This window comes from Lonchura striata, chromosome 4 (assembly GCF_050655825.1).
Source record: "Lonchura striata isolate lonStrDom1 chromosome 4, ASM5065582v1, whole genome shotgun sequence".
Lineage (NCBI taxonomy): Eukaryota > Metazoa > Chordata > Aves > Passeriformes > Estrildidae > Lonchura > Lonchura striata.
The window spans coordinates 59,771,531-59,795,840 of record NC_140706.1 but is presented as its reverse complement, the minus strand read 5'-3'; the positions used below and the strand labels follow the sequence as shown (position 1 = coordinate 59,795,840).

The following is a 24,310-nucleotide window of genomic DNA, read 5'->3' as shown; positions in this document are numbered from 1 at the left end:
TCATATAAACATTTTTGGTTTTCTCCATTGTTTGATGTTCCACATAGAAGTTTGACCTTGGTCTTAAGACCTGAGTTTTCAATGTCCCTGCTTTATTTTGAGGCTTGTAATTTATTTCTGTTCATTCTACCAGGTAAACCTGGGATAAATGTTCAAGAGGGGGAAAAAAAAAAAAGAAAAAGATATCTGTCTTCTCTACTCCAGCAAAAACAGCAAACTACCATAAATTGCATGGGGAAAAAAAGAGGAGAAATAGTACACTTCTGAGTACTTTTTTCCTTTTTGCTCAACGTGTACATTACTGTGCAGTGTAAAAACTATGTATTACTGTATTGTAGGCTTTTTTCCCCCTCTCAAATTTACATTACACTCTGATTTTGAATGACACTTTAGAGAATCTTCCTAAAGCACAACACTGACAACAAATTTTTCGTTACCCATAAAGGGAAAAATTATGTGGATTTATGCAAAAAACTCAGTAGTAGAAGAAGGAATGTAATACAAATATCTCATCTGCCAGGCTCCTCAAACATCAAATCAGTGTTCCATCTGATACTACAGGAATAAGGAAAACACTCCACAATTTGCACATAATGTTTTTATTGTGTCTTTTTTTTTAAAGAAGCGTTCATTTAAAGCATTTGTCACAGCTCAAATCTGTGAGGTTCCACAGCAAAAAAAATGCTATACTGAGCACAGAGATAAAAGGTCTTTATAAGGTCAATTTCTAGGATGACTAGTTCACAATATTAATATAATCCTACATTTAAAGTATGGAAAAATTGAAAAACAGATTCACTTAACATCACAGAAAGTGCATTTTAAATGCCCTCAAAATCCAGCTACTGCCACCATTGCTTTGCTTAGTTCTACAATAAACGCTTAAATACAGGCCAGAAAACTTTATTTTGTTTTTGGCTTCTAGAAATACACATCAACAGCAATTTTAAAGCCACTTACCTAAGCCAAACTTTTTATCCTTTTTCAAGTTCACCAGAGTGATCTCTCTCTCTGGTGTGGCCACTCTGTTCTGTGTTGTTTGAAGAGAGTCAACTGTAAAGTCAACATTTCATGATCAGACACTACCTCAACACTTCACTTCAGATTTACTTGGAAGTTCTTTTTCATTAAAACATATTACTTCTCCGATAAATTGAAAAGCTGTTTTGATCTAGTGGGTCCAACTTTCATCTTCTAAGCCATGGCCAAAGACAGAAAAAACCCTCCACAACCCTTCTAACCCACTTCCATCTTCAGCAGTTAAAAATCTTTTACCCCTCCTAAGAAAAGCAGCTAGCACAGTCTCATGAAGAGACAACATAAATGAGTCCTAGAATCTTCAACTTAATTTGTCTCAATTCAGGAAGATATTTAGATCTGTGTTTATATGCTCTGCTCATAGATAGGGAGGATGCAAACACATCGGTAAAATTGAAACTGAGGGTCATTATATGAAATTACTGGAAGGTTACCCAGTGAGTTCTCTTAATGGTGTCTCTTCATTAAAAAACAACCAAAATTAGAAACACCTAATAAAACATTAGAAACATCCACTAATTCTCTTGCTTCAATTTTCTTCCTCATTTGCAACTCCACAGGCTGCTGATTTCACCTCTTCTAAAATTTGAGCATCTTCACAATAGAACTCTGACTCCTGAGGCTTCCCATCAGGCTGAAGCAGACCCAGGCATTTAAGAGACCCAAGGAGAATAATTTGGTGAAGAAAAAAACCCACTAACAAACACCAACCAAAAAATCCCACCCCACAAGCAAACAAAACAAAATACAAACAAATAAACAAGCTAAGTCTCCTGAAACTTCAGGAAACACCAACATACTGCAAGTCTGAACTCATGGACTTGCTTCCTAGAGGAGACATTCATTTGGTCCAGGAGTGCCTGGGATACTTTTGCCTTAAGTGGAAGAGGCAATCCACAGCTGCAGAAACCTAATGAGCTCCACACACTGGTACAAGCACAGAATAAGTGATGCAGGAGAGTGCAGCAGATTGCACATCACCCAGACAAGCAGTATTTTCTCCCTCAAAACCACATCAAGCCTCAAGAGTGAAAGAACTAAAAAGAAAACACAGAACCAGTAACCTCCTAAGGGAAATGAGCTTTCAAGAGCACGATTCTGGTAGGTAAGAGCACCCTTCAAGTTCCAAACTAAACAAATACTATTCATATTTGAAAAATATTACACACAGGTGTTAAACATCCTCCAAGAAGCAATCCAAAATAAATACTAGGAAAGGAAATACTAGGAAATAAATAAATACTAGGAAATCAAATCCAAAATAAATACTAGGAAAGGTCTTGTCCAGCTAACTGGCAAAGGCACTTAAGAATACCAAAGGCACAGATAGGTGGAACAGTGAAGCATTTGTAAGTGACAAACTGACTAAAGTAATTATTTATCAACTTACCACTCTCTTTTAATGCTGCGGATGACAGATGATTTTCTGAAGTATTCATGCTAACACCTGTGACATGCATGGAAGTTATAAAATTTTTTTTAAATATAAAAGCTGCCAAAAATTATTTCAGTCTTTACACCGTTCACATGAGCGCATTCACAATATCAAGCTACTTCTTTTAAAAACAAATAAACATAAAACTAGCTTTGTATTAGTAAATCCAAATTACTCATGTACTCTAGTTGTAGTTTAAGGTTCAGATAGATGGTAGCTCATGCAAAGGCAATGAATTAAGGAAGGACAGAGGTTTGGCCTTTATGACCATTGTTAACTTCAGATAAAAGTAATGGATCTTGAGCAATGAAGACAATTTTCTAACAATATTGGATATTGAATATGCTGAACCTAATAAACCAATACAACAGGACTCTTTTAAGATTTTGTAATGGAACAAATAAGCTGCTGCAGTAATAAGCAATTTGAACTACTTCTATTTAAAATTGTTTGCATATAGAATAATGTTTTCTTTGAAATTATTACAACCAAGCAAATGTGGCCCTACTTTAAAGATGATAAAATAATAAATGTACCAATATATGAAAGTACATGAGGGAATATAATTCTTAAGAAAGCGGCCCTGGCCTTCTCCAAACCTATGAACCCCAAAGTATCATCTGATATGTTTCACCATGCAAAGAACCTACATCTCTCAGCACAGGCAGTGTGACTCAGCAGCACTTTCTGACATGTGGCCGAGACTCTCACCAGAGCTGCTGCCCAGAAGTTGGCTGTAACCAGTCGCTACAGAACCTGCATGCCTCAACTTACTCCTCCTGAGAGCAGTTTTGCTCTCAGCACTGAAAATGCATCATTCCCAAGTGAGTCCTGGTTCCAAGTGCAGGGGGGCATACATGGGATGTCACACACTGCTTTGTTTGCCTTTTTTTCAGTTTGTTTATAATGACCCCAGCCCCAGAAACTTAACCATCTTCCACTTTTTCTGATGTCCTGTAACTACAGGAAAGCCAACCAGCAGCTAAAGCTGCAAATATTTTAGTCATTGTAGTTTCTATTGTTTTAATAGGGAACCTTCTAGAACCAGAAACTGGTAACACACAAATATTAAACATTCACATTTAATAATCCAATGTTAGTTTAAGTCTATTTAGCTGCTCTGAATGTTTAGGGTTTTTTTTAATGTGAACTCTCTCTTTTAGTTAATAGTAAGACTACTTATGTGCCCTCCAATCCTTGCCAAGAAAATGGAGTAAGTGCATCTGGCTTACCTCACTACAAAAGTGTTTTTGTAAAACACCAAGTGTAGTGCAAAAAAATATTTAATTTATAATATCTGGAAAAAAACAAAAAAGAAAATAAAAACTCCAAAGTGTGGAGCTACTACTTAGCGGCACTGGTCCATATCCAGCTGATACCAGTCACTTCCAAAAAACCACTCCCTACATCTTTTCACAGAAAACACTGAAAAAGTTCAGCCTTCACAAACAGATTGTGAAGACTAGCAAATTATTAAAAGATCCATACAACCAAATGGCACCCTGAAGTAATAACCTGAAAGCTGTTTTCTGCTACAGCTTTTACTTTACACCCCTGTGCATAGACTGGTGCTGACCAAAGGAGGATTCACTGCAATAACAGACTGGATTGCTTTAACATGTGATATTCTGCTCGCTCTTTCAAATCAAAATATTACCATCAGTTAATAAATATATCAAAGCATTACACCCAAAGCGATTTTAGAAGTTTGTTAGTAAATACAGTAATATTATTTTTTGCATGCTGACCTACAACATAGGCTTGACCGGTATCTTCAATGGATGATGAGTCTGATTCATTTTTCTTTCTTTCAGGGCTTCTACTTAAACCTGCATGAGATTTTGAACTTAAAGGGGAGAAGGAGAGAAGGGGAACCAGACAGAGGGAAGAGGAAGTTGGGAGAGGGAAGGATCAATGTAATAAAATAATGGCATGAATAATAAATCAAAACTGATGCAAAATGTACATTGATTGTACACAAAGATACTGCAGGGTGGTCAGAGAGGCTCTTACTTGCCCGGCTTTAATGCTCCCGTTGCTGATCCAGGATCAAATTTTGGCATTTGCTGAAAGACCCTTCCCATTATATCTTCTATTTTTTTGGGGGAAGAGTTCAAAGCAGTAATAACATTTTTCTTCGAGGGATAAACAGAGATGTGACTCTGACTCAGATCATGAAACGACTTGCTCATAACTCTGGGTCTTTCCTCCCATGGACTCTTCTCATTCTTGTCCCTTGCAGAGCCAGGTAGTGGCTGGAAGAGTGAGAGCTCAGAGCAGGACAGTCTCTTCAGGATCTCTGCTTGGACAGACAGGGGTCGGACAGCGAGTCTGTTCAGGGTGCTGCTGGCCAGGCTGCCAGTGCTGATGGCTCGGCCCATGTTGAAGCCTTTGACAGAGTCTGCATGAAGGTTCAGGCTCCTAAATGAAGCCCTCTCTGTGGAAATTAAAAAAAAAAAACAACAAAACCCAAACAAAGTTATTCAATAGAGCTAGTGTGACCACCTTGTGCAAAGCATGCTTTTTAAACAACCAACTCACACAAAATGTATTTTCTCAATATGCTTAGCAGAGATATATAAACACCCACCATGGAGTTTGCTCAGGAAGCAAAGTTTGGAGTTCATGACACTAAACTAACCCTAAGTCCAAAACCACTGAATGTTTATCCTCTTATTAGCATGAAGACTCATATTCCCTGTCAGGCTGCTGTCCCTTATACACAGGCAAATAATCTCCTTCTGCAAAACAAATAATATCCTTAAGCCAAGTGAACCTAGAAGACTACACTTCCTTTAATCTGCTCATAAAAGTCTTTTTCAGAATTTGAACAAATAGGCTCCCCCATCTCCACACTATCAGATGCTACCAGATTTCCATGCATCCATTGCTTTGTTTTCTTTGCATGAGCTCCTCCACATTTACAGTACAGCTGCAAGGCCACGAGGGCTTGGCAGCATCTCTGCCCACTTACAGAGCACCAGTCCACTCAGGTGAACCTAAAGACCTTCCCTGTCACAAATATCCTAGCATGAAACAGAAAGTGTTGACTGGGGTTTGCCAGACTTTTTGACTCACTAGCAAGGATTCCCTTAAGCAGCAGCAAGAAACAGGACTTGGGCTTTAATTAAATTACTGCCAGCTGAGTCGTGGGAACCATCTGGGTGTTTGCTCTTAGCTGAAAGCAAATTCATGATAACACATCTTAGCCTAAACCCCTCTTAATTCAGAGCAAAGCTCCTTTCTATTACCCTAACTGCCTCCTAAGGCTAGCAGTTAAGTTCCTCTGTCTTGGCTCTCACACAGGAACTTCATCAGCTGTGGCAACTTGTTGGCTGGTTAGAGACTTTAAAGGAAATCAGTGAAATTTATGAAGGGTCCAGGCCTGATGTCTTGGAGTCAGCTCACAGGGAAGTCTCAGGAAAAGCAATCCTCAACTGCATATATTTTCCTGATTAAGGGTTAACCAGTGGGGTTTTTTTTAACCCTATATACACATGTAGGAGACAAGCTGCTTTAGGAAGCTGCACTGTAAATCAAAGGGAACATTATACTTTTTTGGTACACTTCACCCATTAGGTTTAATGGTAAATACTGTGGCATTTAGAAAAGAGGCTATTTGACAAATAGCCTCAGTCCTGCCATTCCAAAAGACTTCACTACCTCCAATACCTCAGGCAGGAATTAGCTGCTACAGTAACTCAAGCTTCCTCTGGAACAGGCATAGAGATGGTGAAGATTTAGTTGTGGAAGGTATGTCTTTCTGTCCTTTCATCAGGTGAATAAGTATACAACTACCACTTCTTTATCCACACCAAACGCCTCTTCTAGCCACAGCCACCAGACTAGATAAGCTACAGAAAAATGATTTTGCCCAATCAGACCAGAAATCGACAAATCCTAATTTCCTGACTCTGACAGAAGCCATCAATTTCCTGTGTTGCCATCATGGGAAAGAGTCCCCTAAAAAAATGTGCTGAGATGTCTTCTCTTGACATTGTATTTACCCTCTGAGAACAACAAACAGAATTTCTATGGATTTCAGATACTTTCATACCATTAACTATATTACATAGGCATTAGGCTTTTTAAACCTTCAGCCATAACTGAAAATTCTCATGTGCTCAAAACTCGTCATCTGTAAGGCTGACTGAAGCCTCATTTATTTTTTTTTGGTTTTCCACATGCCCCTTCTGGAATCCAGAATGCCCTTTTCTTTACTGTTATACTTGTCCTTTTCTTTCCTATTTTGCTGAGTGCTCCCAACTACCAGCTTTTACTGGCACATTATAGGTTTGATTTAGATTTAGCAAAGTTATGACAACAGCAAATTTTTTGTTTTAATTGTTTTTACTTTCAAAAATCAGTGTGTTGGAGTTAGCCATAATCCTGATTTGTTTGCTTCTGATTACAAGTGATTGGTGGAATCTGGGACTTCTGATTTCCAAGTGATCTGCACTGTACAGAAGCAAACTATTGTTTTTCAGTCTCCCACAGCACAACACATACTCCATCTCTTAAGAGCAACCAAGTTTGCCTAGCCAAGAAAGCCTTCCCTGTATTGCTTTTCTCTGCAATTCAGGATAAGCAAACTCTAAATCAGAGAATGGTAAAAAAGGCTTTAAGTCATTTGGTCCTATTTCTTTGCCTGAAGTTGGCTGAGCCCAACAGAAGAAAGGCTGGATAGTTGCCACATGCCTTTTCCCATTCTCACTCCTCCTCTTTTCTTTTCTAAATTAGAATCCTTATATCCAAAGTGATATCCAGCAATGTGGTCAAAGTTCATCCCAGCTACACTGGTGGAAGTCCGGATTAACAGCAACAGAAATGCAGACAGATAACAGGGAACAAAGAGAATGTGAGCAAATAGACTGACCAAAACAGCACTTCCAGACCACACTGAAGGCCAGCCAGCCAAGCTCCAAACAGTGAAGAAACTCATACAGAGGGGTTTTTTCACTGATTACATTATCCAATTAATATTTTCTATCTAAAAAGAATGCCTTTACATTTTCTGTTATGCACACAAATTATGAAGGAAATGGGAATTATGAAGGAAACAGATTAGCATCTGTGCTATTCCTTACCAGGTCCACCCAACATTAGGAGGAATAAAGACAGCTGTACCCACACTTAGATAGAGAACATCATGGAATGTCCCCTCTTTTACTTGCACTCCTATGATCACACCATGAATTCCATGATATCAAACTAATCCCTTTCACATTAAGCAAAAGATAAAAGTCCCATTATTGAAATACCTTCAAGATATTTCTGAAATAAAGGCAAAAGCCTTTATTTAATTAAAGAGGGACTATTAGTGACCTGTTTTTAGATTCCTCTTAGTTTAGAGGAGCTGCTGTGTGCCAGCTTTTCTGTGCTCTCCCAACTCTTCCCACCCCTTAAACAAAATCTAAACAAGCTTAGCTAGTAGAGTTTCTTCATTGTATAAACTCTCCAAATGTAGATCTACAAACACACAGCACTCAGCACAATTCCTGAAGCTCTAGTTCAGTTTTCCTCCTTACAAAATACATATAGATTGCTAATACAAACTAACACAGCATCACAGTCCTTACCAATGTCCTGAGTGTCTTGATTGCTCTGTCTTGTTCTCATCTGTAGCTGGAACTTATGCTGGGAAGAGCAGAGATGCAAAAGGTACTGGCAAGTCTTACTATTGTCAGTCTGAAAGGAATGCTTGATGCCATCTGATGTGTTCTGCAAAGTTATTTTCTTCTTCTACACAATGGAGAAAAAAAAAAAAGTCGAAGACAAATTATTTCTTTTAGCCTACAAAGAATTCTGTGTTTGCTTGTGCACAGTTACAGCATTCAGACTTTTCTGAAGCAAAATGCACTGATGAGAGAGATTTCTATTAAAACGGGAGTCAAACGTAATGTGAGATTTATAAAGTAGCTCTTTAAAGGTACTCCTGGGCTAGATGAGAAGGTGCTTTATTATTATTTAATCTGCCTCTGTTACTGTTAGTGCTGAGTAATGACAACCAGAACTATTACATTTTGCAGGATAGGTTTTCAAACGCCCCAAGGAAGTCACAAGGGATGCTGCCATTTAAGAGAAAAATCACTAAATGCTGATTCAATTCCCAAATCTCTCATTTAATGTTCCAGGTCTTGAACTTGTATTTTCAGTAATTTTTAAACTTGAATTTATCCATTCTAGTTAAAACCATCTCACAGATTAAACAGGCTGTAGCTTTTCAATAAGGTATCAGGCAGAATTAGAACTGCTGTTTTCAGTACATATATAAAGGTAAGCATTTGAAGCTCAATGCCTCATTAAAAACTGACACATGATCACCAGATTATGGTGTACCCACTCAAGTTGGCTGGTGTTGTCCAGATCAAGTATCAGCCTATTATCTTTTATCATTTAACTTAATTACTCTTGGAAATATAACTTAAAAGCAACATAGGTGCATCTCCTAATTATACTGAGTACTGGCATTTGCTTGTACCCAGTCCTCTAATGCAAGATTCTCAGTCTGGTGCTCCTTTACTATGCTTGTCCATGCAAGTTAAGGAAAAAATAAAACCTTTAAAACATGAAAACTCCTATTTCAATCCCACAATCCAACAGCCACACAAAACACAGTCAAGAATATGCTGTAAAACAGCAGTTTAATTTGTAAAAATAGACAACAAAAACCTCACAGTAAATGGAGACAGAGAGGAAAAGAGACCAACTTACACTAAAGGATATTTTCTTTGTCTCTCTCCATGGGAAGCGCAGTACAGGTGTACGGGCACCATTGTGAACTTCAAAAATGACAACTCCTTTGCAGCACACTCCCAGAAGGATTCCTGTTTGGGATCTCTTCTCAGGCAGCACATGATGAAGGTGAACCCCATATTCTGTGAGTCTCTGACACAACTGCACAGATCAATGCAACAAGACTTCTATGAGTATGAATTCACAGCCATTACAAGTTTCCATACCAGTATATGAATATTATATATCTCTCTATAAATGTTTTCACATGTGCATATAAATGTATAGATTGTAGCAGAACAATCCTCTCTGCCTGGTGGTTCCACTTACTTATAGTTTACAGCTCTTATTACAGACACACATCATCTGAGGATTTTAAGACTTGGTGGTACCTTTTGGCTGGCCAGACTACAGCAGATGAACCCAATGTTTATTAAAATCAAAAAGGGAAAACACAGACAGAGAACACATGTAAGTAAATCAAACTTACACAAAGCAGTTGTTAGCAATAAACTGTAACTAGACAGACGCTCTCGTTTTTCACACATTTTATAAAAGCAGAATTAAATTAACACTGTAATTCTGTGATCATATTAAGGTACCACATGCAGTTTCACTCACTTTGCACTCCCAGTTATTCACCCCTGTTGTCTCTTCAGTACTGGTTGTCTCTTCAGTACTGGTTGTAAGGGGCTGATGGAATAACTCAAACAAGGAAATCTAGCTGCTCCCCCACCACACCCCCAGCCAGGCTAGGTTTTAGCTAGGATCATGTCCCCTACTTTGTTCTCTGTGGTTAAGTTACAAGAACACGTCTGTAAAAGGAGCAACAGACTTGGAATGGACAAAGTCAGCTGAGTGCCTCTTCCATCACATACTCAGAGATGGTGGAACTGCAGTGTGGCTGTAAAATTACAGTGAAATGGTTATCTGGTGTTTCAACAACAATCCTTCACTCCCTGAACTAATTTTGATCAAGGGAGAATCTGATTATTATCCCATGAGGAAACACTATAATTAGATTTCTCAATGGGTCCTTTTAGAATAATCCAAATATATTCATGGATAATGGCTTTCCTATCATCTTACATAGAACCTGCACAAAAAAAATTCTCCTTGGCAGTGATTCTGGCTTGCTTCATACCAAGCATCACACAAAGTAACAATTTTTTTTTTGTAATTTATGAGCTTTTTTCCCCTCTACAGAAAGCTCAAAAGACATGGGGAATACAGGGTGTACTGCCTCATAAACAGTGCTTCCTTTAGAGCAAACATAACTTGGTCAGTAGTTGCTTTTAGCTGGGTTCAGCTAACACTACTGATTGGAAAAAAGTAAGAGAATGTCCCATCTGTTACAATTTCTTTTAGCTTGTTACAACGCGTCTTTTGGACAAAATCGTTTCAGCTTTCTTCCTTTCAGTGTTATTTAGAGCCTCAGTTGTTTTACTGTGCTTTCACTTGAAGTCCATGCACCCATATTCCAACAAGGGAATTTTTAAGCCACAGATGAAGGAAGCCAACTGCTGCTCACTTACCTTCAGAAATTCTAACTCTGTCTCTTTTTCAGAGGCACCCACGTAAGTGCTGTGCAGTTTTGGCAGCTCTTCCTTGATGTAGGACAGATCCAGTTTCTCCAGCACTCTTGCTGGGACATAGTGTTCTAGTCTGAAATAGGACAAGCCGTGCACCTGCAACACAAAACCTTGTTGTGGCGGCACCTCCACATACTTCCATACCCTACGAGCACAACTGAAGCACAAACATCCATTTCTACAAACAACTGTACATTACGACTCAGAGAATCATAAGATTTTGAGTAAGGGGAGGGAACCACAATCTCCATCTTGACCTAAAGCTTAATTCAAATCAGTATCTCCATATTCAAGCCTGACTCTACTTCCACTGAAAAAAACCAAAGGCTTTAACGCCCAGATCTTGCACTGAATTCTGCAACTAACTGTGTTAGACTTTAGGAATACCTGGTCACAGTGAAACCTGCCAAGAGCATTTCAGCTGAGCTTCCAGTCTGGGGCAGAGCTGCAGAGCACGTGTCGTGGTTTGACACGGAAAAAGAATTTTTTCGGAAGGAAGAGGTCAATCCAGTCAGGGTCAGGTTTGGATACTGACACTTGGTGTGACCAATTGAAGGTGGACACGCCTCTGAGAACACAGAGGGGTTAAAAGCAGATTTCCCAGGAGAACTCGCTCTCTTTGGTTCCAGTCAGCAGAGACTGCAAACCTCCCCTGCCCAGCCCGGGCTGGGTGAGGGAGGGGAAAAGCCATGTGGCCTGGGGAGGTAGGCCAGGGGATGAAGGATCGGGAACCGAGCTGGGCCAGTTCCTGCGGACAGAAGGGTGGAGAACGTCTGAGATGTCTTTGTTCCCCCCACCCCCAACCTAGAGGGAAAAGAGATAGAGAGCCTGCAGACACCTGGGAGTTTGCTGGCAGAGGAGAAGAAGGAGGTGGGGGAAGATGCCCAGTGTGGGAGATGGGAGACGGAGTCCTGGGCTGAGATTTCAGCTGTCCGGGGAGTCCAGGGCTTTTAACCCTTTTCTGTGAAATGAAGGCTTTGTGAAATATTACTCCTCCTCAACTTGAAGGAAAGAGAGACAGCCTGGAACCTCAGATGTTAGGGAAAGAAGGTTGTGGGGAGATGATGGAGTGGCTTTTGGCTGGATTCTTCTTGTTAGCCATAGACTGAACCAGTCCTTCCTCCAAGAGAGACTGCATTTTAGGGGGATGCAATGGTGAGCTAAGAGACTCCTTCAGCAACTACCAGTTCAGGAATGAACAGAGGTCAGCGGAGGAGGGTGTGATGATGCCCTCCGTCTTCAGAGAAGAAGAGAAGGCGATCTCTGTTCTTGGACCTCTAGCCCCAGGGGAGATGGGGGAGACTGTAGTCCCAAAATGAGACACTGGACTGTTGTTCCTGTTGGCCCTTGGCAAAGCATCCTTAAAGGAGCCCTATAAGCAGTCTCTGTCCATGCACGGCAGTGAGAGCACTGTGACAGGGAGAGGAGAGTGTCACACTGGCCCGGTGTGTTTGGGCGGTGCCACGTGTGACATGGAAACACAAGAGGTGGCATCTGTGTTTCCTGGGGGTCTATGGTGCAAGGGAGACTCCTCTCTCCCCTGATGGAGTCAGTATTGATTATGTGGAAGGGTGAAGACTGGATTAAGGGTCCAAATGTGTCTCGCTGTGATTTGTTGGAATTGGGTGGTGGGAGGAGGAATGTTTTGAAAGGTTTTCATTTTGAATTTTGTGTGTGTGGTTTTTTTTTTTCCTTTTTTCTTTTATAGTAGTAGTAGTGTAATTAAGTTTTTCCCTTGTTATTAAGCTTAGCCCTGCTTTGCTCTGTTATCGATCGCATTTCACAGCATTCAATTGATAGGTTGTATTTTCATGGGGGCACTGGCATAGTGCCAGTGTCAAACCATGACAACGTGTGGTTGTCCAGTCTTCAATGAAGCAGCAAGATCACAGCTCAACAAGATCAAAGGTGGAATTGATGATGTACCTCTGCCTGGTAATCTCCATACTCAGCCTGGAGAGCTAGGGATGCTAATAATAAGGCTGTCTCATCATCACAGTGCATCCTGTCTTCCAGGATGTCCTTCCTCAACTGCAGGTAGTACTGGTGACATGTCAGCGTGTGCCTAGAACAGGAATATAAAACAAAACCATGAAAAAACCCCACACACCACCTCTGGGACTCCAGTACTGATTAATACTCAATTTCTGTCCATAATTTAGGGTCTTAAGGGGCTATAAAAGATTTCATACACTCACTGTATGAGACTGACATCATCCACAAAAAACTTTATGCGAAAAAACAGAGTGAAGTTGACAGGAGGCTTGTTCTTCTTCTTTGGTTCTTCTTTCCATCCTTCTGGAGCTACTTTACTTAGCTTTATGTCAGGATCCACGAAGAAAAACTCATTGTCTGCCACAAACATTAAAGAGAAGCATGAGGGTAAAAGCATGAAAACCAGGTATTTGCACCAGATGGAGGATAGAAACCAGATTTATAACTCTGAAATTGAGCATTGAACAGCAAAGTTTTCCACTGACTAACAATGACTTAATAAGCACAATAGCTCTTAAAGGGAATACTGAATAAAGGCAGAAGAAATAATCTAGCAGTTATTCTTACCTTTTAAAGTAGCCAATCCAAAGAAGTGATGCTCCACCAAGCCAATATGGGCAACAACCATATCAAAGACATCTTTACATATTGTTTTGGTATCACAGGTCAGCTCCAACTTCTGCCCACTCAGAAGCATCACATTTACTTTTCGCCTGGTGTCATCACTCTTGCCTTTCTTAGTCTGCATTTTGTGAAATGAAATCTCTCAACATTCAAACTTGTGATAAAAACACATTTGTTGGTTTAACATACTTCCCCTGCCACAGATGGCTGAACAGCCCCTTTCTTACCAAGATAGACTTTGGTAGATCCAAGGAGATGAATGGCTCAATCGTCATTTTCACAAACTCTGGGCCAAAGAAATTCTGCAAATCACAAAAGAGTATGAATGAACCCTGTATTGCTGGAACAACAGGCTGGGGCACAGTTAATTCCTGCCCTGCAAATGCAAAAAAGGCATCAAAGGCTAAAATTTAGCAATTATCTGCTACCTACTCTTTACTATATGCAAAACATCTTCACAAAAACCTCTTAAGGCTTGGGGGACAGGGAGGGGATTACATGGTTAGTTAAAGCCTACATGAACTAACTCATCTTAATGTGATGGATCTTAATACAGGAGTTATTACTCTGCATTAGGGCAGCAAATTCCTGAGTCTTGTTTCAAGTTTTCTCATCCTTACTCAGGAAAAAAAGTAAAATATCCACTTCATGGAAAGTAGCAGCAGAGGGCATCAAGCCATCATCTATTCCACACATCAGACACTGACACTTTGTTTACCCATATACCTCTGTCCCCCTCTTTGTGTGTAATTCCCTATTTCAACCACATACCAAGACAGATGGGAATGCAAAGGGGATTCAGGTGAAATTATGAGCAAATGAATGCTGTCTCTCTTTGCTTTCCCAACTTGTTCATTTAATAACCTCTGATGCTGGTGAGGCACATCCACATTCCACAAAGAGAAATGAAAATGAAGTGGCTGAAAACACCAAAGAATAGAGGAGAAAACCTATGCCTTACCTTTGTTAGGATGCTATACTTTTTAATTGATGCAATTGTTGAGCCTTGCTGTGTGTTTTGGCATCTCTTGATGCCACTTTAGGCTCTGTAGCCACTAATGCCACAAAATCTCAGAAGATTTACCCTGTGAAAGTAGGCCAACACCACACACCTGGTATTTAATCTCCTGATGACTGTTTATTACAGGACCCAGTTTATTGATCCCACATACGAGTTTCAGTCAAGACACTGCTCTGTTTCAATGAAAGCAAGAGTTCACCTGAGCTCAGGGCATTACCCTCAGTTTCCTTTGTGTCATGGCTGTTTCCAGGGCTATTTCCCTCAGTGGGTCTCTGGTGATGTCAAGCATGGAAGATCTAATTGCATCCCCAGGGTAGAGGTTAGGCCGGGACTGCCTCAGAGCCATCCTGGCTTGCAGTTGCATCATTTCTTCTTCCTGCCTCTTCAGCATCACCTCTTGACTTATTAGTTTGCCTTCAAATGGTGCTTCAAGCTGCCTGTAGGACAGTCAGAGGGGATGGCAGGTTAGCAGGTATGCCCAAGACATTCTGCTGCTTTAAGCACATCCCCAAGTGGAAAAGCAGAGCACAAACACCAGCCATTAAATACCACATTAATTCGGCAGCCAGGAGGTTACCTCTGTGCAGCAATCCATCATTGTAGAAAATAAGAAAACACACCAGGTTTCTGCAGCTGCCTGCAGAACTGCCTCATTTATTCATATGAAAAGAAAGGCTCAGCTGCTGTCTGAAAAAATACTCAACACTACAAACCCAGTAAATCAGTGCAAAATTAGAAGATGCACAAGAAGAGACATATTAATGCTTTGCAAATATTTTAATTTTTGTGTTTATGTGGGGACTGTGAAAAAGGCACAATCAAAAACATATCATTAAAGAAAAAACTGAAATAATAGTGTACTTTCTCTAAGTAAATATTACTTCAATACTTTCTGCTCACATGAGCCTTATATTTATTCTTTGATTTCTCCTGAGAAGTAATACAGCTTGAAATATTTACATAAAAATGTTTATGCCATAAAATCCTATATACTAAAGTATTCTAAATATCATACACTAATGTTTCCATAATCTTATTTTGCTGAAAATAGTTCCTTTTTGTTTTTTTTTAATTCCCAAGAATGGCTCAGCTGATATACAGTCACCCCAGTGACTAAATTAGAGTCTAAATTTATAATCTGAAGGAAAAAATGAGAAAAAAAAAACAAAAACATGTCAGAATTTCAAAAAAACACAGCAACATATCTACAATTTCTTTTCTGTAAGTATTGATCCCAAACATCCTATCAGTCTCATTCTTCACATAAGGAAAGAAATTCACATCCTGTTTGGGCAAACAAAAGCCATTTTTAATTTGAAAAATAAAATTGCTGGCTAGAAAATGTGAACAACTGAGAAACCAAAAAAATCAAAAAACAGTAACCAACTTCCACTCCCCTTCTCTCTGTCCATGCTTACAGAAAAACACCTTCAAACCCTGAACTAAACAAAAACCCATTGAGCCTTCTGAAGAAATCCTAAACCAAGAATAAGCAATGTTCTCCCTTGTAAACTTAATTATACAGAGGCAATTCTTAAACAAAAATGGACAGGGGAAACTAAGGTGCCTTTCACAAAAAAAGTCCATTATTTAGCAATTCTAAACTGAGTGTTAAGCATACCACCCAAACTGAGTAATGAAAAACATGAAAAAGCAAAGTAAATGTTTAGAAGCCTGTGTACCATTGCAGTCAGGTTTAGAAATACACACAAATCAAGAGTAATCCTGCACTGAGACAGGGCCCTTTGTAGTAAGGAAACATACAGACTTCTTAAAAATACATTACATTGATATACTTCCTATATACATTTATATACTTCCTAGGAGAATCTAAAGATATATATGGTAAGTGACAAATATATTAAAAATGAAGAGAAAAATGCACCTGTCCAAGACAGTACACTTGCCTATGCTAAACTGTGGATGTGATTTCAAATTTGATTTTCATCTTTTTGCAACATTACTAACTAATACCAGTACTTTTAATACTAAAGTGTCATTGCTTAGCATACAAAACCAGCCTTAAAATAAGAAGAGTTAAATATAAGGGAACAATGCTAAAGTTCCTAAAAGGACATTTCAGGGAAGACACAAAGTAGTTATGGCACAAATGTGTTAATGCAAGCCCATTGTCCTTTTTCCTGTGCAGGGCTTTCACAGCATTTTTTTCCCTTCTCCCTTCTCTGTTTTTTTTCTACATAAGACTGAATCTCAAATGATAAATAAATGAGAAAAGGCCTCACACCTGTCAACACATGTGCACATGCTTAGCTTTTCTTCATAAGGAAACTTGTTAGGATCAACATATATGGGAATATTGACAAAACCCTAAGTTAAATACACCCTCAAGCACCCTTCAGATCAAGGTCTGAGGATGGCCTCTGAAATAAAACAAAACCAAACACTTTCTGAACATAAATATCTATGAATTATCAAAGACATTTGACAAAGACATGTTACAACTAGCTCTATCTAAAAACTTGCTACTGTGAAAACACTTACTGCAGAAAAATAACTTGTCTTTTTAAAAACATACAGCCCCGTGCAACAGCAGCAATGAGAAGTTTTTATCACTAGGTTGGTTTTACCATCTCTGTTGACATGTATTAATTCCTCTAAAAATTGGGGTGGGTGTGGGGTGTCCCTGAAGGAAGCTCAAAAACCTAAGGGTTTACAGATTTTCCCGTCTAAGTATATAAGTGCTATCACCAAATATAAATCTGCATGTTTCAGCATCCTGGGGCAGTAAAATGAATTCTGGCTTGGTCAGACTGCCAGTTTTCATGGGGAGGGAGCAAGATGATTCAGTCTTTAGGTTTCAAGACAAGGAATGCATCTCTCCTACAGAAAAGGAAATACTGTTGAAATGAGGAGAGCTCATTCGTGAAGTTCTGAATATGCAAGTGTTATTACTGGAAGAAAAAAAAAAGTCTAAATTACATTCCTAACAGATAGCATCACAGAAGTGTGTTTTGTGTGGTGCTTCATCAGTCAAGTACTTGGCTGCTACTCTGTATTTTCATCAGTGTCTGACTGCAAACCAGCACCTCACAGCTGCTTATTAACCTGCAGATGGTAGGGGAGCACGAACCTGGAAGGCTGACGCTTGGAAAAAAAGGGAAGTGAATTAATTCTCTCTTCACCTGGTGTACTTACCAAGAAATTAGCAGGTATTGGATCAGAGAAGGAAGTTGGAAGAAGGGAAGCAGGTAAGCATTCCCTAATGATTAGTGCAGTGGGAAGGTCAGGAATAGACTGAGAAAGATGGATGCCTTTTGGTAAGGCAGGAGGGATATGAAAATGAAATCAACTGGAAGGAAAGGGCAACAGAAGGAAGAGATCCATGTCAGCTGCTGCTCCTAGAGAGAAAAAGGAAGAAATAGTAAAGGAAGAAAAAAGAAAACAGAAGTAAAAAAGGAAAAATCCCAAGGAATATAAGAAGCAGAGAGGAAACAAAACACAAGCCATTGACACAAGGAATGCATGCCAAGAAGCTTAAAGGATAACAACAGTCACAGACCACAAAAGGGTAATACTGAATGTCTACGGCTCCTGCTAATTTAACATCAGGCCAGCCCACCCAAACAGCACTAGCTGCACCTTCTGATAACTATGAACAGCTTTGCTACTTCTTTTAAAAGAAACCTCCCTCAAATCCAAATCCTCCTATTTCATTTACAACTCAATTTTATCAGACTAATTCTGTGGATAACTAAAGAGACTGACTCTAAGAATATGCCACAGGAGCAGTAAAATTAATATGTACTAAAGTACAGATGATATCTCTGTAAGAGAGACACTGAAACATGCTCCCAGTGCTGTTGGAATTTAAGCAATGGATTAAGTTGCATATACTTCCCCAAACTGTGGAATCAAATGGCCAGCCAAAGCATGTAAACTCTGAGATCCTGCTCCTTGGAACCACTTGTTATCACCAGTTTTACTTTGAGACCTGAGGTTTCTGAATCTATAAAAGCCATGGTGTGTTGCAACACAGGACATTTTAGGGAAGCAACACGCAATGTCCTGGATAAAAATACTATGTTATTTTCTTAGAAATCCCCCATTTAACTAACTACCATCTTGGATTGAATTCCTTTTACATGTGTTAGTACTGGAATCTTTTAGGAGCTGCTGAAGTAAGATGGAGAGAGCACATTGTTTTCTATTCAGCTCACATTAGTAAAGGAGGTATAATATAAGTATTAGTACAGAACTGAATTCTGCTTGTGGCTGCTGTTCTGTTTCTCAGTAGGTCTGCAAAAAAAGATAGCAAAACTAGCTGGCAGCCTTATTTCTTCATCTTGGATGTACATACTGTCTGGTAGTTAGATTAAGAAAAAAACCCCAAACATCTTCACCTATAAAAATGGGTGAACAATTGTGAAAACCTGTGCTACCTACCTACCATATTTTTGTGCAAGTGCAATGCTATCAGAGTGGAAGTCAGGGATACAGGAGATTAAAAAAAAATACTGTGTAGTTACATACATGTAAAATTCATCCCATTGCTAAGTCTATGCTGTGCTTGAAAAACATTTTCCTTTTAGATTTCACACATATACAAATTACATCCATTAAATTACATCCATTACAGTCTTAACAGAGTAATATAAAATAATGTGAAACAAACCATGAGAAACTATGTGCTGCTTTACCTCAGCATTTTCACTTGCATAATAGGCCTGATTCATTTACAACAATGAGTCACTTACAATGTGACTCATTTGCATACCACATACTACTTTCTGTTTCTGAAATACTTTGTAAATAGAAAGAGAAGTTCTCTATCAGCATCCACAAATTACTGCTGGCCTATTTGGAAGCATAACTACGGTGCTGAATGGGCAATTCCCCGGGTTCCAGGCAAAGCAGAAGGAAGGTTGACTTAGCAGTTTTCACCAAAAAAAAAAAACAAACCAAAAACAGGTAAATAAGTTAAGAAAGCTATATATTGTTTCTGTACATACAATGGCAATAATCTGATTTGCCACTTTAGTGTGGTGCTAAAACAGCATGAAACACAAAGTAAAAATGTACAGTTCTTTATCAGGGTTATATGGAATATAAACCAGTAACCTTTAGAAGTCTGCCATAAGAGCACATACATTATGTGAAAACAGGGTGGATTCCCACAACTGCTTGGACACTGCTAACACATACAGCATTATACAGATAGCATACTCCTGACAACAAAACTGTGTGCACTCAGTTAAGCTGCACCCAAATACTTCTTCCCTGCCAGAAATGCCTATATATAGGTTTTTAGATGACTTGGCATTTCTCAGGCAAAGTGCAGGTAGTGACGAAACCAAATAATCAATGAGGTAACCAAAAGCTGTATGACCTCCAAGGAAATTCTTCTCATGCTCACCTGCCCTGCCATGCAGCTCATTTGAGACCCTGCCTTACCCAGACCCACTTCTGGCTCACAATACAGTTCAAGAAGCAGACACTCATTTATTTTCATCTCCATGTTCAAGGCATGGCTCTAAGCCCTATTTGCTTTAAGTGAACATGGAGGACACATTCACCAGCAGTGTCACATCACCCAACACAGGCCCAATCTTCACACATTTCCAAGTTTCTTTAATAGGACAGAGCAGGATTCCCCTCCAACATATGCCAAAACCATACAATCATCCTAGAATATTGAGCATAGCAGCAAAGTTGCTTCTGATCTACAGCACACAAAGCAAAAAGCTGCCAAGGGAAGGCTTTGTTGCTGATGTGATGAGGGAAGAGGGCAAGAAGGTGTTATGCCTTTGTTTTTTACCCCTTGCTACAAAAATCATCTGCATCATTTTGATAAGACATTCCAAAGTGATTAGGTATCAGGCAGGGACCAGATGAAACTGTTAAATCCAAAAGGTCAATGTCAATAAAAATTTTCAAACCTTTACAGTTGGAACCATTCTAAAAACGTAACAGATCTGGCAAGATATGCTTCTCCTGTATTAAAAAGATGCTGTCTCAAAGGTGATGTTCAAAGTTTTGAAGAACCTACTATTTAAAGCTGTATTGATGAATGGCATTTGGAAAAATGAAACACAGGTGCTATATTTGAATACACTACCCAGCAAAGTCATTTTCAAAAAGCATTAACTGTTACTGAATTGGCTTGCTTAATAAGTACTGGGGTATTAAAAAAAAAAATAATCCAAATACAAAAATATGAACTAAAGATTTTGCCAAAACAACCAAGCCAAATGTACCAAATGTATGGCTTTTGATTTATTTCAAGGAAATAAGCATGCTTCCATTTCCTTATTAAATTAAAACAAAAACAAGCAAACAAAAAAAACAACACAGATAAATTTGTGTTAATATCAGTAATTTCAAAACATTTATTCTGGAAAAGTATGATTAAAAAACAATTAAATATTCCCAAGCAGAACATAGCCTCTGACCTTCTGACAATTATAATAACCTGAGTTCAACCCAGTCTCCATTAAACATGGGAACTGAACGTGGACACCCAACTTAGCTCTACGTTACAGTGCATCATGAGACTTTTACTTCAGAATTCAATATATAATTCTGAAATGCTATTTTCATTCAAGTATTACATGCCTTTTTTTTAAATCTTAACCAGAAGCAGGGATGGGAGTGACAAACTTCAACTGCAGATGTAGAATACATCCTTTGATAAAGAAAAAGCCATATTGTTTTCAAGGGGTTTACCTTGTTCTCTGAGAATTAGCTTGACTTGATGTGGAGATATCATCAGCACCTGATAACACACCACTGGCATCATCTCTCTTGAAAGCTTCATTTCTTCTCACTAGCAAACCAAAAGACAAATTAATACCTGACTGGGCAACAAAGCACAGAGAGTAGTCCCATCTAAACCCCAAGGATTTATCAGCCACATGAGATTACTCAGAAGGAATCAAATTTATGTGTTCTGCACAATGGCACTACAGTATCAAACAAATTAACATTAAGAAGTTGATTTCAGTTTTCAGAGCTATCTTACAGTTTTACCCCAACAAAAATAGCTGATAGTCCTTTGAAGAAGAATACTAAGGCCTAAAAGAACTCACAATAAACTCCACAGAATTGCATAGACCCCTTCCCAAGGTCACATATCTTTTTTGTCAGCCATGAGTTGAGACAAACATGGCAGAGACATCATACAAAACTACTCCAGACCAGAAAGAGAGCTGCTAGTTAACTATGCATCCAGTACCCAAAAAATGGAGCTAAAGAAAGCAGCATCTGAACTTCTAATCATTATCCCTGAAATCTGACTCCTCATTATAATTTACCGATTTTTTTTCCTTTTGGCAATACATTAACCTGCGATTCTCTTTGTAAAATTACAGCTTTTGCTGGGAGATCTTCCTGTAGCAGCACCTGAAATGCTACACTTCGAGCTTGATTTTGCACAGTACTTCACTTCCCCCTCTCACTGTACCCTCAGCAAACAGAGCTGGCAGGAGAACTCTTGCAGAACACACTAAAGCCACATTGATTTAGAAATAGGTTTTTTAACAGTCATTTCACTGAGCCCAGATATACTACTACTAGAAGGCAGCTCTATCTTGCCTGTACAACTTAGGAGTTGTTGTCTTTGGACTGGGACACATAAACAGTCTATTCCAAATTGCAAGCAAGCAAAGGGAAATTACAGGAGCCTCAATATTCGTTACTGCTCCTCAGGCTTCTGGCTCAGTAAGCACAAGGACAGACAATGACAAAGAAGGCTGAGATAGCAATGAGTACATGGAGGCTGGGCTGGAATTCTGTGCATACAGAATACATACAGTGCAGCTATACTCCAGCTTCCTAATTATTGTTTTGTTTCCTAATTTTCACCAAATGATTTGTCTCCATTTTTTATAATGATTCTGGCAAGATGATTCTTCCTGCCATGCATCAGCAAAAAATCCTTCATATTATCTCCTGCTTTTTCAAGCAATTGATTTAATAGAAACTACTTAAATTTATCTTCCTAACAGCCTGCACTATGTAGGAATTTAGAATTACACTGAAATCCTTGGCATATAAATTATAAACCACAACCTTCATAGTAAAACCCACTGATAAAATTATACCATGGAGGCCCCATACAAGGCTTTTGTAATTCACTGCTACTGTGCACTAGCATCATTTTCTTTGCAGCATGTTATTTAAAAAAGAACACTTCTAGTAAAAAGTTAACTGCTTCCAGCTTTTCCTACCAAGTTCCATCCCAGAATGCTAAATGTCAAACTCATTTCTGAGCAGACTGCAGGTTATGCTGATCTGTACATGATGTTGTAATTTCATCATCTTAGAACTTTGTATCAGGACAATTATCAAGACTCCTACTAAAGGCTTTTGATGTCTGGTTTTCATCTCAACATTTTTTCTTTAGGTTTTTTTACTCCTTTGGGTTTTTGGTTCGTTGGTTGGTTTTTAAACATAGGTCTTACCTTGCCTGAAATCTGGTTCTGAAGAAATAACAGATGGACTTTCACTCGAAGTACTATAAACATCGCTGTGATAAGATTTGTACCTTCTCAAAGGCTCTGAAAGTTTAAACCAAGGTATCAGAAGTAAAAACCAACAGTCATAATGTAAAAATCAAACACAAACATTTTAAATTTAAAAAAAAATATTTTCAAATAATTTTAAAATGCCTGTGGCTATGGAGTCTAAAAGCAAATACCCAGGGGATGCTGGGCAGTGCCATTCTGTTCCTGTGGCCTGAGGGTTCTGTGGTCAGCATGGCTGCTCTTGATTATCCCAATACAGCCACCTTCTCTTAGCTTCCCTCAACATCACTTCCCAAGTTAAAACTGGCATTAAAAAAACTCCATTGAGACCCAAGACAAAAACAGATCCCTCCTGCAGGTGCAAATGTTTGGTGTGCACCTCTTTCATGTAAAAAGAAATCACTGGAATTCAGTCCCTGGTTCCTTTATGATGTGAAAAGAAAAATATCCAGAGAGATAAAGCAAGCACTGGAAAATTATAATTCAGCTCATCTTTGACATCCACAAAATATGATTAACAATCAATTAGTAAGCCCTTAGAGAATATTTAATTAACCAGAACAGCTAAACTGATGTGATGAGAAATCAATACAGCAGTCTCAGTTCCTACTCTCAGGGGATTACATAAATAACATACTGGAGCAAAGGACTCCACAGAAGGGGATATGTACTTGACATTTGCAACCATCTCCCAGAACTTTCCTAAGCACAAGCCAACAACCACACACAGAATGTGCATAAAATCAGAACACACACACACACAAACACAAAGAGTGTCTACATCTTGGGAATACCAATGCTTCACTGTCAAAGTGAGACAAAAACCTCAGGTGTCCTTATTTGCAGAAGGCTGTTTCTGGTCTGATGATAGTTAATGTTTTTGAAAACAAAAGCAGTGAATAGAAAAAATACATGTAACTGCTGTGAAAACAAGTGCCAGTCATTACAGCAAGCAATATTCAATCCAAGAATACAAAATGGGGAACACATGAGAAGATATTTCTGGAGGCTGCAGCACAGAAATCAGAAGTTTTAACTTTCCACGTCCAGAAAAAAAATATGTGTGGAAAAATTCTGAGGGAACAATAAACCTGCTGACATAATAACTTCTATTAGGCCAGATGACAGGTTAGTCAACAACACCACTCAAAGAATTCCTACAGAAGTAGAAAAAATTCCAAATAGGAAAAAAGCATGAAAAGAAGTAAGATAATGCAGTACTCCAAGAACTTAAGACTAGTTGATGTTCATTTTGGACTGTTTCCAAAGCCTTCTTCTTTAAAAGCCAGTATTTCCCCCATTTTTACCCAGCTCACTTGGGCAGTGTAGGGAATTTTTAAGAAAATTGGGAAAGGTGAGCAAAGCTGCAAATCAACTCATTAAACCA

General features: G+C 38.9%; 1 protein-coding gene across 13 annotated transcripts in view; it reads right to left on the bottom strand.

The window, feature by feature from the left end:
* PTPN13 (protein tyrosine phosphatase non-receptor type 13) overlaps positions 1-24,310 on the bottom strand; it is a 111,904-nt gene that overhangs the window by 24,991 nt on the left and 62,603 nt on the right. For 11 of the 13 annotated variants that reach the window (XM_085578185.1, XM_085578188.1, XM_085578186.1 and 8 more), the window contains 14 exons: positions 22,861-22,956; positions 21,125-21,224; positions 14,658-14,877; positions 13,647-13,721; positions 13,363-13,537; positions 12,999-13,152; positions 12,727-12,865; positions 10,744-10,896; positions 9,188-9,370; positions 8,053-8,215; positions 4,487-4,910; positions 4,222-4,319; positions 2,429-2,485; positions 961-1,053 (listed from right to left, as the gene is read on the bottom strand). In XM_085578185.1, the coding sequence (XP_085434311.1) occupies positions 961-1,053; positions 2,429-2,485; positions 4,222-4,319; positions 4,487-4,910; positions 8,053-8,215; positions 9,188-9,370; positions 10,744-10,896; positions 12,727-12,865; positions 12,999-13,152; positions 13,363-13,537; positions 13,647-13,721; positions 14,658-14,877; positions 21,125-21,224; positions 22,861-22,956 (2,130 nt within the window). Of the gene's footprint in view, positions 1-960; positions 1,054-2,428; positions 2,486-4,221; positions 4,320-4,486; positions 4,911-8,052; positions 8,216-9,187; positions 9,371-10,743; positions 10,897-12,726; positions 12,866-12,998; positions 13,153-13,362; positions 13,538-13,646; positions 13,722-14,657; positions 14,878-17,596; positions 17,736-21,124; positions 21,225-22,860; positions 22,957-24,310 lie in introns of those variants that run through there. The other 2 variants (XM_085578182.1, XM_085578190.1) reach the window with 2 other exon arrangements.